Source organism: Lethenteron reissneri, chromosome 63, assembly GCF_015708825.2.
Source record: "Lethenteron reissneri isolate LAM-NWPU_2019-01 chromosome 63, ASM1570882v1, whole genome shotgun sequence".
Classification (NCBI taxonomy): domain Eukaryota; kingdom Metazoa; phylum Chordata; class Hyperoartia; order Petromyzontiformes; family Petromyzontidae; genus Lethenteron; species Lethenteron reissneri.
Genome location: NC_083841.1, coordinates 5,025,253 through 5,040,402, shown reverse-complemented (window position 1 = coordinate 5,040,402; position 15,150 = coordinate 5,025,253). Strand labels below are relative to the sequence as shown.

General features: G+C 49.8%; 1 protein-coding gene across 1 annotated transcript in view; it reads left to right on the top strand.

Annotated features, from left to right (window-relative positions):
- Window positions 1-11,146, top strand: part of LOC133358818 (myosin-11-like) — a 72,999-nt gene extending 61,853 nt beyond the window's left edge. The window contains exon 12 of the mRNA XM_061577266.1: window positions 11,085-11,146. Within this exon, the coding sequence (XP_061433250.1) occupies window positions 11,085-11,146 (62 nt within the window). The remainder of the gene's footprint in view (window positions 1-11,084) is intronic.
- Window positions 11,147-15,150: the final 4,004 nt, after the last annotated feature.

Below are 15,150 nucleotides of genomic sequence, written 5' to 3'. Positions count from 1 at the left end.
AGATGTGACCTCGTGCCCACCTGGGACAGCCGAGTTGATACCGGGGGATGTGGTGGGGGGGGGCAAGGTGGGTGGGTGGGGGGGGGGTAGGAGTCAGTTGCACAAAATGGCAGAATACAGAGAGGGATGGTGCAAGGTGGACGGGGCAAGGAAGGGAATGGCACGAATGGAAGTAAACCCCCAACCACCTAGACCAGGGGTCGGCAACCTACGGCTCCGGAGCCGCATGCGGCTCTTTACGGGCTGCTTCTTGACGATATGTACGTATGTACAGTATGTACTCAGATGCATTGCGGCTCTTGAAATACTGAATTTTGTACCGAATTGGAAAGAAATGGCTCTTCTTGTTATTTTGGTTGCCGACCCCTGGCCTAGACGGACAAAGATGAAGAGAGGCACGGAAAATGATGAGCAGAGAGAGGGGGGGAGGAGCGGGTGGAAGAGGTAGGGGAGGAGAAGGAATGACCGCGTCAAGATGTCGAGGATGATGAAGAGGGTGCACTGTACGCTGAACTTCTTTTGCGCCGTACGTAGCCAACCGCGCTAATAGGAGGTGCGGGGGAAGGACAACAAACTATGTGTCTTTGTGTGAGTCTATGGGTCTCTGTGTGAGTCTATGGGTCTATGCGTGAGTCTATGGGTCTCTGTGTGAGTCTATGGGTCTCTGTGAGAGTCTATGGGTCTCTGTGTGAGTCTATGGGTCTCTGCGTGAGTCTATGGGTCTATGTGTGAGTCTATGGGTCTCTGTGTGAGTCTATGGGTCTCTGTGTGAGTCTATGGGTATCTGTGTGAGTCTATGTGTCTTTGTGTGAGTCTATGGGTCTCTGTGTGAGTCTATGGGTCTCTGTGAGTCTATGGGTCTGTGTGAGTCTATGGGTCTCTGTGTGAGTCTATGGGTCTCTGTGTGAGTCTATGGGTCTCTGTGTGAGTCTATGGGTCTTGGTGAGTCTATGGGTCTCTGTGTGAGTCTATGGGTTCTGTGTGAGTCTATGTCTCTGTGTGAGTCTATGGGTCTCTGTGTGAGTCTATGGGTCTCTGTGTGAGTCTATGGGTCTCTGTGTGAGTCTATGGGTCTCTGTGTGAGTCTATGGGTCTCTGTGTGAGTCTATGGGTCTCTGTGTGAGTCTATGGGTCTCTGTGTGAGTATGGGTCTCTGTGTGAGTCTATGGGTCTCTGTGTGAGTCTATGTCTCTGTGTGAGTCTATGGGTCTCTGTGTGAGTCTATGGGTCTCTGTGTGAGTCTGGGTCTCTGTGTGAGTCTATGGGTCTCTGTGTGAGTCTGGGTCTCTGTGTGAGTCTATGGGTCTCTGTGTGAGTCTATGGGTCTCTGTGTGAGTCTATGGGTCTCTGTGTGAGTCTATGGGTCTCTGTGTGAGTCTATGGGTCTCTGTGTGAGTCTATGGGTCTCTGTGTGAGTCTATGGGTCTCTGGTGAGTCTAGGGTCTCTGTGTGAGTCTATGGGTCTCTGTGTGAGTCTATGGGTCTCTGGTGAGTCTATGGGTCTCTGTGTGAGTCTATGGGTCTCTGTGTGAGTCTATGGGTCTCTGTGTGAGTATGGGTCTGTGTGAGTCTATGGGTCTCTGTGTGAGTCTATGGGTCTCGTGTGAGTCTATGGGTCTCTGTGTGAGTCTATGGGTCTCTGTGTGAGTCTATGGGTCTCTGTGTGAGTCTATGGGTCTCTGTGTGAGTCTAGGTGTGTGGTGAGTCTATGGGTCTCTGTGTGAGTCTATGGGTCTCTGTGTGAGTCTATGGGTCTCTGTGTGAGTCTATGGGTCTTGTGTGAGTCTATGGGTCTCTGTGTGAGTCTATGGGTCTCTGTAGTGAGTCTATGGGTTTCTGTGTGAGTCTATGGTCTCTGTGTGAGTCTATGGGTCTCTGTGTGAGTCTATGGGTCTCTGTGTGAGTCTATGGGTCTCTGTGTGAGTCTATGGGTCTCTGTGTGAGTCTATGGGTCTCTGTGTGAGTCTATGGGTCTCTGTGTGAGTCTATGGGTCTCTGTGAGTCTATGGGTCTCTGTGTGAGTCTATGGGTCTCTGTGTGAGTCTATGGTCTCTGTGTGAGTCTATGGGTCTCTGTGTGAGTCTATGGGTCTCTGTGTGAGTCTATGGGTCTCTGTGTGAGTATGGGTCTCTGTGTGAGTCTATGGGTCTCTGTGTGAGTCTATGGGTCTCTGTGTGAGTCTATGGGTCTCTGTGTGAGTCTAGGGTCTCGTGTGAGTCTATGGGTCTCTGTGTGAGTGTCTCTGTGTGAGTCTATGGGTCTCTGTGTGAGTCTATGGGTCTCTGTGTGAGTATGGGTCTCTGTGTGAGTCTATGGGTCTCTGTGTGAGTCTGGGTCTCTGTGTGAGTCTATGGGTCTCTGTGTGAGTCTATGGGTCTCTGTGTGAGTCTATGGGTCTCTGTGTGAGTCTATGGGTCTCTGTGTGAGTCTATGGGTCTCTGTGTGAGTCTATGGGTCTCTGTGTGAGTCTATGGGTCTCTGTGTGAGTCTATGGTCTCTGTGTGAGTCTGGGTGAGTATATGGGTCTCTGTGTGAGTCTATGGGTCTCTGTGTGAGTCTCTTGTCTCTGTGTGAGTCTATGGGTCTCTGTGTGAGTCTATGGGTCTCTGTCGTGAGTCTATGGGTTCTGTGTGAGTCTATGGGTCTCTGGTGAGTCTATGGTCTCTGTGTGAGTCTATGGGTCTCTGTGTGAGTCTATGGGTCTCTGTGTGAGGCTCTGGTCTCTGTAGGAGTCTATGGGTCTCTGTGTGAGTCTATGGGTCTCTGTGTGAGTCTATGGGTGCTTTGTGTGGAGTCTATGGGTCTCTGTGTGAGTTATGGGTCTCTGTGTGAGTCTATGGGTCTCTGTGTGAGTCTATGGGTCTATGTGTGAGTCTATGGGTCTCTGTGTGAGTCTTATGGGGTCTCTGTGTGAGTCTATGGGTCTCTGTGTGAGTCTATGGGTCTCTGTGTGAGTCTATGGGTCTCTGTGTGAGTCTATGGGTCTCTGTGAGTCATATGGGTATCTGTGTGAGTCTATGGGTCTTCTGTGTGAGTCTATGGGTCTCTGTGTGAGTCTATGGTCTCTGTGTGAGTCTATGGGTTCTCTGTGTGAGTCTATGTGAGTCTAGGGTCTCTGTCGGCGTGATGGGTCCTCTGTGTGAGTCTATGGTCTCTGTGTGAGTCTATGGGTCTCTGTGTGAGTCTATGGGTCTCTGTGTGAGTCTATGTGTCTCTGTGTGATGCTGTATTTGGGTCTCTGTGTGAGTCTATGGGTCTCTGTGTGAGTGTATGGGTCTCTGTGTGAGTCTATGGGTCTCTGTGTGAGTCTATGGGTCTCTGTGCGAGTCTATGGGTCTCTGTGTGAGTCTATGGGTCTCTGTGTGAGTCTATGGGTCTCTGTGTGAGTGGGTCTGTGTGAGTGGGTCTCTGTGTGAGTCTATGGGTCTCTGTGTGAGTCCATGGGTCTCTGTGTGAGTCTGTGGGTCTCTGTGTGAGTATGTGGGTCTGTGTGAGTCTATGGGTCTCTGTGTGAGTCTATGGGTCTCTGTGTGAGTCTATGGGTCTCTGTGTGAGTCTATGGGTCTCTGTGTGAGTCTATGGGTCTCTGTGTGATCTATGGGTCTCTGTGTGAGTCTATGGGTCTCTGGTGAGTCTATGGTCTCTGTGTGAGTCTATGGGTCTCTGTGTGAGTCTATGGGTCTCTGTGTGAGTCTATGGGTCTCTGTGTGAGTCTATGGGTCTCTGTGTGAGTCTATGGGTCTCTGTGTGAGTCTATGGGCTCTGTGTGAGTCTATGGGTCTCTGTGTGAGTGTATGGGTCTCTGTGTGAGTCTATGGGTCTCTGTGTGAGTCTATGGGTCTCTGTGTGAGTCTATGGGTCTCTGTGTGAGTCTATGGGTCTCTGTGTGAGTCTATGGGTCTGTGTGAGTCTATGGGTCTCTGTGTGAGTTATGGGTCTCTGTGTGAGTCTATGGGTCTCTGTGGAGTCTATGGGTCTCTGTGTGAGTCTATGGGTCTCTGTGTGAGTCTATGGGTCTCTGTGTGAGTCTATGGGTCTCTGTGTGAGTCTATGGGTCTCTGTGAGTCTGTGGGTCTCTGTGTGAGTATGTGGGTCTCTGTGTGAGTCTATGGGTCTCTGTGTGAGTCTATGGGTCTCTGTGTGAGTCTTGGTCTCTGTGTGAGTCTATGGGTCTCTGTGTGAGTCTATGGGTCTCTGTGTGAGTCTATGGGTCTGTGTGTGAGTCTATGGGTCTCTGTGTTGAGTCTATGGGGTCTCTGTAGTGAGTATATGGGTCTCTGTGTGAGTCTATGGGTGTATGTGTGTGAGTCTATGGGTCTCTGTGTGAGTTTATGGGTCTCTGGTGAGTATATGGGTCATCTGTGTGAGTCTATGGGTCTCTGTAATGAGTCTATGGGTCTCGTGTGAGTCTATGGGTCTCTGTTGTGAGTCTATTGGGTCTCTGTGTTGAGTCTATGGTCTCTGTGCAAGTCTGTGGGTCTCTGTGTGAGTCTGTGGGTCCTCGTTGTGAGTCTATGGGTCTCTGTGTGAGTCTATGGGTCGCTGTGTGAGTCAATGGGTCTCTGTGTGAGTCTATGGGTCTCTGTGTGAGTCTATGGGTCTCTGTGTGAGTCTATATACTGTACGTACAAACTAAACACAACAAAAATCAGTTCTAAATAAATTAGTTTGTCAATCTAGATGATGATGATTTAAAAGAGCGTTCCAGACGGCCGCAGAAGCGCATCTGAAGCGCCGCGCGACGATGATAATGGATGATGATGATGGTTGATGATGATGATGGATGATGATGGATGATGATGGATAATGATGATTGATGATGATGATGATGGATGATGATGATGAATGATGATGGATGATGATGATGATGGATGATGATGATGAATGATGGTGATGATGGATGATGATGTTCACGATTATCACGATCACGATGATGATGGTTGATGATGATGGATAATGATGATGGATGATGATGGTTGATGATGATGATGGATAATGATGGATGATGATGATGAATGATGATGATGAATGATGATGGGAATTATACTTAATCGACGCCACAACCATGACCACCTCCGGGAATTGAACCAGGCCCCATCATTTCGTGAATAAAATCACACTCCTGTGACCCACCATCAACATCACCCCATCATCACCGCCACCATCAACATCACCCCATCATCACCGCCACCATCAACATCACCCCATCATCACCGCCACCATCAACATCACCCCATCATCACCGCCACCATCAACATCACCCCATCATCACCGCCACCATCAACATCACCCCATCATCACCGCCACCATCAACATCACCCCATCATCACCGCCATCATCAACATCACCCCATCATCACCGCCACCATCAACATCACCCCATCATCACCGCCACCATCATCATCACCCCATCATCACCGCCACCATCAACATCACCCCATCATCACCGCCACCATCAACATCACCCCATCATCACCGCCACCATCAACATCACCCCATCATCACCGCCACCATCAACATCACCCCATCATCACCGCCACCATCAACATCACCCCATCATCACCGCCACCATCAACATCACCCCATCATCACCGCCACCATCACATCACCCCCTCTCACCGCCACCATCACATCACCCCATCATCACCGCCACCATCAACATCACCCATCATCACCGCCACCATCAACATCACCCCATCATCCACACCGCCACCATCAACATCACCCCATCATCACCGCCACCATCAACATCACCCCATCATCACCGCCACCATCACATCACCCCATCATCACCGCCACCATCAACATCACCCCATCATCACCGCCACCATCAACATCACCCCATCATCACCGCCACCATCAACATCACCCCATCATCACCGCCACCATCAACATCACCCCCATCATCACCGCCACCATCAACATCACCCCATCATCACCGCCACCATCAACATCACCCCATCATCACCGCCACCATCAACATCACCCCATCATCACCGCCACCATCAACATCACCCATCATCACCGCCACCATCAACATCACCCCATCATCACCGCCACCATCAACATCACCCATCATCACCGCCACCATCACATCACCCCATCATCACCGCCACCATCAACATCACCCCATCATCACCGCCACCATCAACATCACCCCCATCATCACCGCCACCATCAACATCACCCCATCATCACCGCCACCATCAACATCACCCCATCATCACCGCCACCATCAACATCACCCCATCATCACCGCCACCATCTAACATCACCCCATCATCACCGCCACCATCAACAGCACCCCATCATCACCGCCACCATCAACATCACCCCATCATCACCGCCACCATCAACATCACCCCATCATCACCGCCACCATCAACATCACCCCATCATCACCGCCACCATCAACATCACCCATCATCACCGCCACCATCAACATCCCCCATCATCACCGCCACCATCAACATCACCCCAGTCATCACCGCCACCATCAACATCACCCCCTCATCACCGCCACCATCAACATCACCCATCATCACCGGCCACCATCAACATCACCCATCATCACCGCCACCATCACATCACCCCATCATCACCGCCACCATCAACATCACCCCATCATCACCGCCACCATCAACATCACCCCCATCATCACCGCCACCATCAACATCACCCCATCATCACCGCCACCATCACATCACCCCATCATCACCGCCACCATCAAATACCTCACACCCCATCACTCACCCGCAACACCGTCAACATCAACCCCCATCATCACCGCCATCCATCAACATCACCCCATCATCACCCCATCATCATCACCCCGATCATTCAACCGCCACCATCAAATCACCCCATCATCACCGCCACCATCAACATCACCCCATCAATCACCGCCACCATCACATCACCCCATCATCACCGCCACCATCAACATCACCCCATCATCACCGCCACCATCAACATCACCCCATCATCACCGCCACCATCAACATCACCCCATCATCACCGCCACCATCAACATCACCCCCATCATCACCGCCACCATCAACATCACCCCATCATCACCGCCACCATCATCATCACCCCATCATCACCGCCACCATCAACATCACCCCATCATCACCGCCACCATCAACATCACCCCATCATCACCGCCACCATCAACATCACCCCATCATCACCGCCACCATCAACATCACCCCATCATCACCGCCACCATCAACATCACCCCATCATCACCGCCACCATCAACATCACCCCATCATCACCACCACCATCACAATGTAACCAACCACCCTCCCACCTCCCCCATCATCAAGCCATCACTCACCTCATCCTGCCGGTGATGTCGGATGGACAGGCGCTGACGTCTGATAGCCCCATCATCACCATCACCACCATCATCACCATCACCACCATCATCATCACCATCATCACAAGCGCCGTGGTAGCAAAAGTCCAATGCAGACTGCACGGATGTCTCCATCGCAGCAGCCTACAGCTGCAACAGCAGCGGCTATAACATCAGCAGCAGCAGTAGCGGCTATAGCAGCAGTCGTAATAGCAGCAACAGGATCAGCGGCTACATCAGTAGCAAGCGCAGCGGCGTCAGTAGCAGTCGCTATGATAGCAGCATCAGCTACAGTAGCAGCAACAGCAGCGACGTCGGCTGAATCAGCAGCTCCATCACTAGAAATAACAGCAGCGTCAACAGCAGTGTCAGCTACAGCAGCAGCTGCAGCCGCATCTGCCGTGGCAGCAACAGCAGCAGCAGCTGTAGCAGCGTCAGCTACGCTGGGTAGCTATGCCGTGCTATTGTCACAGCAGCTGTAGCAGCGTCAGCTACGCTGGTGGCTATGCCGTGCTATTGTCACAGCAGCTGTAGCAGCGTCAGCTACGCTGGGGTGGCTATGCCGTGCTATTGTCACAGCAGCTGTAGCAGCTGTAGCAGCGTCAGCTACGCTGGGTTAGCTATGCCGTGCTATTGTCACAGCAGCTGTAGCAGCGTCAGCTACGCTGGGTTAGCTATGCCGTGCTATTGTCACAGCAGCTGTAGCAGCGTCAGCTACGCTGGCTGGCTATGCCGTGCTATTGTCACAGCAGCTGTAGCAGCGTCAGCTACGCTGGGTGGCTATGCCGTGCTATTGTCACAGCAGCTGTAGCAGCATCAGCTACGCTGGGTTAGCTATGCCGTGCTATTGTCACAGCAGCTGTAGCAGCGTCAGCTACGCTGGGTGGCTATGCCGTGCTATTGTCACAGCAGCTGTAGCAGCTGTAGCAGCGTCAGCTACGCTGGGTGGCTATGCCGTGCTATTGTCACAGCAGCTGTAGCAGCGTCAGCTACGCTGGGTGGCTATGTCGTGCTATTGTCACAGCAGCTGTAGCAGCGTCAGCTACGCTGGGTTAGCTATGCCGTGCTATTGTCACAGCAGCTGTAGCAGCGTCAGCTACGCTGGGTGGCTATGTCGTGCTATTGTCACAGCAGCTGTAGCAGCGTCAGCTACGCTGGGGTGGCTATGTGGTGCTATTGTCACAGCAGCTGTAGCAGCGTCAGCTACGCTGGGTTAGCTATGCCGTGCTATTGTCACAGCAGCTGTAGCAGCGTCAGCTACGCTGGGTGGCTATGTCGTGCTATTGTCACAGCAGCTGTAGCAGCTGTAGCAGCGTCAGCTACGCTGGGTAGCTATGTCGTGCTATTGTCACAGCAGCTGTAGCAGCGTCAGCTACGCTGGGTTAGCTATCCCGTGCTATTGTCACAGCAGCTGTAGCAGCGTCAGCTACGCTGGGTGGCTATGTCGTGCTATTGTCACAGCAGCTGTAGCAGCGTCAGCTACGCTGGGTTAGCTATCCCGTGCTATTGTCACAGCAGCTGTAGCAGCGTCAGCTACGCTGGGTGGCTATGTCGTGCTATTGTCACAGCAGCTGTAGCAGCGTCAGCTCCGCTGGGTGGCTATGTCGTGCTATTGTCACAGCAGCTGTAGCAGCGTCAGCTACGCTGGGTGGCTATGTCGTGCTATTGTCACAGCAGCTGTAGCAGCGTCAGCTACGCTGGGTGGCTATGTGGTGCTATTGTCACAGCAGCTGTAGCAGCGTCAGCTACGCTGGGTGGCTATGCCGTGCTATTGTCACAGCAGCTGTAGCAGCGTCAGCTACGCTGGTGGCTATGTCGTGCTATTGTCACAGCAGCTGTAGCAGCTGTAGCAGCGTCAGCTACGCTGGTGGCTATGACGTGCTATTGTCACAGCAGCTGTAGCAGCGTCAGCTACGCTGGGTAGCTATGTCGTGCTATTGTCACAGCAGCTGTAGCAGCGTCAGCTACGCTGGTGGTTATGTCGTGCTATTGTCACAGCAGCTGTAGCAGCGTCAGCTACGCTGGGTTGGCTATGCCGTGCTATTGTCACAGCATCTGTAGCAGCGTCAGCTACGCTGGCTGGCTATGCCGTGCTATTGTCACAGCAGCTGTAGCAGCGTCAGCTACGCTGGGTGGCTATGTCGTGCTATTGTCACAGCAGCTGTAGCAGCTGTAGCAGCGTCAGCTACGCTGAGTTAGCTATGCCGTGCTATTGTCACAGCAGCTGTAGCAGCTGTAGCAGCGTCAGCTACGCTGGGCTAATCTATATCGTGCTATTGTCACAGCAGCTGTAGCAGCGTCAGCTACGCTGGTGGCTATGTCGTGCTATTGTCACAGCAGCTGTAGCAGCTGTAGCAGCGTCAGCTACGCTGGTGGCTATGCCGTGCTATTGTCACAGCAGCTGTAGCAGCTGTAGCAGCGTCAGCTACGCTGGGCTAATCTATATCGTGCTATTGTCACAGCAGCTGTAGCAGCGTCAGCTACGCTGGTGGCTATGTTGTGCTATTGTCACAGCAGCTGTAGCAGCTGTAGCAGCGTCAGCTACGCTGGTGGCTATGCCGTGCTATTGTCACAGCAGCTGTAGCAGCATCAGCGATGTGGCTGGCTGGCACGTGACGTCACGAATTCGGAGCGCTCGCGCGCTGGATGAGATGATGGGGGATGGAGCTGATGATGATGATGGTGGTGGAGCTGCTGATGATGATGATGGTTGGGATAAAGATAAATTATGATGAAGCTGATGGTGATGGAGCTGATGATGATGATGGTGGAGCTGCTGATGATGATGATGGAGCTGCTGATGATGATGGGGGATGGAGCTGATGATGATGATGGTGGTGGAGCTGCTGATGATGATGATGGTGGGGATAAAGATAAATGATGATGAAGCTGATGATGATGGAGCTGATGATGATGATGGAGCTGCTGATGATGATGATGGTGGAGCTGCTGATGATGATGGGGGATGGAGCTGATGATGATGATGGTGGTGGAGCTGCTGCTGATGATGATGGTGGGGATAAAGATAAATGATGATGAAGCTGATGATGATGGTGGAGCTGCTGCTGATGATGATGGTGGAGCTGCTGCTGATGATGATGGTGGAGCTGCTGATGATGATGGGTGATGGAGCTGATGATGATGATGATGATGGTGGTGGAGCTGCTGATGATGATGGGGATAATGGGGATTAAGATAAATTATGATGAAGCTGATGATGATGGAGCTGATGATGATGGTGGAGCTGCTGCTGATGATGATGGGGATAAAGATAAATTATGATGAAGCTGATGATGATGGAGCTGATGATGATGATGGTGGAGCTGCTGATGATGATGATGGGGATAAAGATAAATGATGATGAAGCTGATGATTATGGTGGGTATGGAGCTGACGATGATGATCAATGATGATGATGGAGCTGATGATGATGATTGGAATGAAGTTGATGATAGTGGTGATGGAGCTGATGATGATAGAGCTGTTGATGATGATGGGAATGAAGTTGATGATGATGATGCTGATGGTGGGATGAAGCTGCTGCTGCTGATGATGGAGCTGCTGATGATGATGATGGCAGTGAAGCTGATGATGATGAGGCTGACGTTGAATGGGACGACGTTTATTATCATGATAATCGGGGCAGTAATTTCTCTTACAACCGCCCCTCCCCCACCTCAGATGTCCCCCACCCCCGCACCCACTCCGCCCCCTGTCCACAGTGGTGGTGGTGGGAGGTTATTTTCCGGAGCACAGCCCCAAGACAGCTCCAGCTAAGTCCTGATCGATAGAAAGATTTGTTTTTTTGTGCCCATAAATAAAACACCCACAGATCCGCACAGATCGATTCAAGAATCCGAGATCTGCCAACGCTGTTGGGAGGGGTGCGCTTTTCGTCGTGACGTCCCGTGTCACTCCACTGCTGGATGAGGGCCGCCCCCACCCACCCCAACGCCAGGTGTATGCATGTTGTATGTTGCGTGTATGTAGCATGTATGTTGCGTGTATGTAGCATGTATGTTGCGTGTATGTAGCGTGTATGTAGCATGTGTAATGACAGGGAAGTCGCTCGTTACACATGTAAATAGCATGTATGTTGTATGCATGTAGCATGTGTGTTGTATGTATGTTGCATGTGTAGTGACGTATATTGAGGTCACTATGGCGTCTCGCGCCAGCTATTGGAAGAAGGGCGGTGCAATCTTGATTTGAAGCTTTCGTGAATGCAGGGATTCATACTCTTTGGTTCTTTCGGTAAAGTATAGTAGTAGGTTTTTACCCTTTTAAACTGGTACAAAACTGACACCTTTATACAAGGCATCATGTTTGCAATAACCACAACACAAGCAGTCACCAATGGGGACTAGGCTCTAAAGAAAGCCGTCTCGGGTGTGGACCAATCAACTTCAAGGACAGTGCATATCATTATCATTATCAGAGTTGTTTATTTTTGTTGGCTTTTTTGACTACTTGTGTTGTGGTTATTATTGCAAACATGATGCCTTGAATAAAGGTGTCAGTTTTGTACCAGTTTAAAAGGGTAAAAACCTACTACTATATTTTGCCACTTGTAAAAGAGATCTTTCGGTAAAGTCACGTAGGTAGAAAAATAAAATTAAACAAAAATAATATTTTGATTTAAAGCTTTCGTGACTGCAGGGATTCATACTCTTTGGTTATTTCGGTAAAGTCACGTAGAAGGGAAATAATAAAATAATTAAAATATAAAACAATAAAATTCTGACGACGTTTCGACTGCAACACAAGCAAATCATCATCAGGTGTGAAATCCACAGCAAGAACATTTTCTTGCTGTGAATTGTCTTGCCGTGGATGTCACACCTGATGATGATTGCTTGTGTTGCAGTCGAAACGTCGTGAGAATTTTATCGTTTTACATTTTAATTATTTTATTGTTTTATATTTTTATTCTTTTATTATTTCCCTTCTACGTGACTTTACAAAAATAACCAAGAATATAAAAATAATATATCACGTTTCAATCGCGATGGAAACGTCGTGATACATTATTTTAGTTTCATCTTATTTGTCTACCTACGTGACTTTACCGAACGAACCAAAGAGTATGGGGAGGTGCAGTGCATGTGAGCGAATCTCTCTCTGGCACCAGAGTGAGCATGGCATAGAAGCGGGCCCCAGGCGTCCTGCTCATGGTGACGGCCAGATAGAGGGCACGTGACCAGCAGAGGGTAGCGAGGGGGGGCCAATGGGTGGCGAGAGGGACACGTGACAGAAGGCCCAGAACCTTCTGGGAGGATCTAGAAGGAGGCGTGGCCTAGGGCTGGCCAGGCCACGCCCAGGGGCATAAAAGGGAGGTCCCGAGCGCCGATCAGGGCTGTCTTCTGGAATCAACCTGCCGTGGTACATCTCCTCGGTCTTCGGTCGTCACGTTCGGCATCGTGGGTCAGGCGGTACGTTACTGACCTGACCTGTATTCTTGGTTCTTTCGGTAAAGTCACGTAAAATGGAAATAATAAAATAATAAAAATAAAACATAATTAAACAATTCTCACGACTTAAAGCTTTAGTGACTGCAGGGATTCATCTTCTTGGTTCTTTCGGTAAAGTCATGTAGAAGGGAAGTAATAAAATAATAAAAATAAAACATAATAAAATAATATAATAAAGTAATATAATAGTGTAAAATAATGTTTGATTTTTATTATTTAATTACTTCCCTTCTACGTGACTTTACCGAAAGAACCAAGAAGATGAATTCTCACGACGTTTCGGCCACAACGCAAGTAGCCGTCCTCAGGTGAAGAACAGGTCTGTCGCCTCGACAGACCTGGTTTTCACCTGAGGACGGCTGCTTGCGTTGTGGCCGAAACGTCGTGATAATTACTTTATTATGTTTTATTTTTATTATTTTATTACTTCCCTTCTACGTGACTTTACCGAAAGAACCAAGAAGATGAATCCCTGCAGTCACGAAAGCTTTCAATCGAAATTTGACCTGACCTGGTTATTTAGTTGCTTCGTCGCGGGTTTAGACGCTAGTGGAAGTTAGCTACCACCGTTGTCGTTACCCCGAACGTGTATGTAGTTACCCTGTCGGAGTGTTGCACCTAACGTGTTGCCTCCAAGTTCCAGTGTGTGTCTGCATGGAAGCCACTACTCACGTATGTAGCTGCGGAAATAAGAAACAAGGCCAGAAAGGACAAAGTCTTCTCAAAATAAGCTCGTTTATTCAACATCATCATTATAATATATATCTACACATACGTGGTGCATGTATACACATCCCAGTGTCTGTGTGTGTGCCACAAGAGAACCTGGTGCGGTGTGTAAACATCGCCACGAGGGAGACAAAGGCGGCCGGGCGTGGACTTCATAGTTGCCGCTACTCGCTAAACAGCACTTGCACCCAACACTCTTGCAGGCTACACGGAGTGTTCTTCTTGGTTCTTTCGGTAAAGTCACGTAGAAGGGAAATAAAAAAAAAAACATAATAAAATCATTCTCACGACGTTTCGGCCACAACGCAAGCAGCCGTCCTCAGGTGGAGAACAGGTCTGTCGAGAAGCCAGAGTCTGAATGGCACGTCCCAGGCTTGGAGCGACTATTTATGCTCGGATGGAGGGGGGAAGAGCGTCTTGACAAAATAATTTGCATACACGGAGTGTCTTTGCTTTTGTGTCCCAAGAGGGGCAGTTATTGAAGTTTTGAGAAGAGGCGTCAAGCACCGCACACGACCTCGGCAACACACGCACGCTTATTGCTCCGATACTCAACTCCGGCTCAACTCACCCACCGCTACTCGCCACTGATACTGACCCCGTGCACCGGCGGGGGGTGGTAGGTCCCGACTTACAGGTTCCCGACGTTCGCTAATTCCCGGCGGAGTAGGGGGCACCGGTCCTCGGTTGACGCGGCGTGTTGATGCGTTACCCAAAAAGCGTCGCGTGAAGAGGGGAAAAACGATTTGGCCCTAACGTGACGCAATATGCGCTGCAGGGAATCCTCTACTTGTGAACGAGCTAGGCTCCCCACAGGTTCTGTTCGTAAGTCGATTTGTTCGCAAGTCCAAACTTGCCTCCTGTCGATTCCAAACACGTTGTTGTAGGGCGTGTACACTAAACACGGGGAATGGCTTTGAAAGTTACGTAATCTTCTGCAGATGTAGATGCCACAGGTTCTTCACGTTCTGCGTTTGTAATTGCCACTGGTTCTTCACGTTCTGCCGATGGAGATGCTACTGGCTATTCACGTTCTGCAGATGTAGATGCCACTGGTTCTTCACGTTCTGTAGATGTAGATGCCACTGGTTCTTCACGTTCTGCAGATGGAGATGCTACTGGCATCTCCATCTGCAAAATTAATAAAAGTATAAGTATAACCCGTGAAAACTAAGTTTTTCACTATAAATCCTTTATATGCGTGGCGGCTAGAGTCCTCTCGTCCTCTGGCTTGAGATGGCTGCCACCTATGGGTCAGATGATTGTCTGCCAGTATTAAGCAATTGGTAATTAAATATTTAATTTGTTTTCCCTAAACAGTGTAAAATTTTGGAAAAAAATTTTTCACGAACATTAATTGTCTCGCACAACGAGTCTGTGTGCAAAATGTCAGCTCGATTGGATCACGGGAAGTGGGTTAAAAAACGACCGAAAGATTTGCACGGTCGTAAGCAAGCAAGCAAGCAAGCACGCAAGCAAGCAAGCGAACTTAATATAAAGGATTTAAAAATAAAAATAAAAATCACGACGTTTCGGAGGCAACACAAGCTTCCGTCTTCAGGTTTTTATTTTATTTTACTTTTATAAT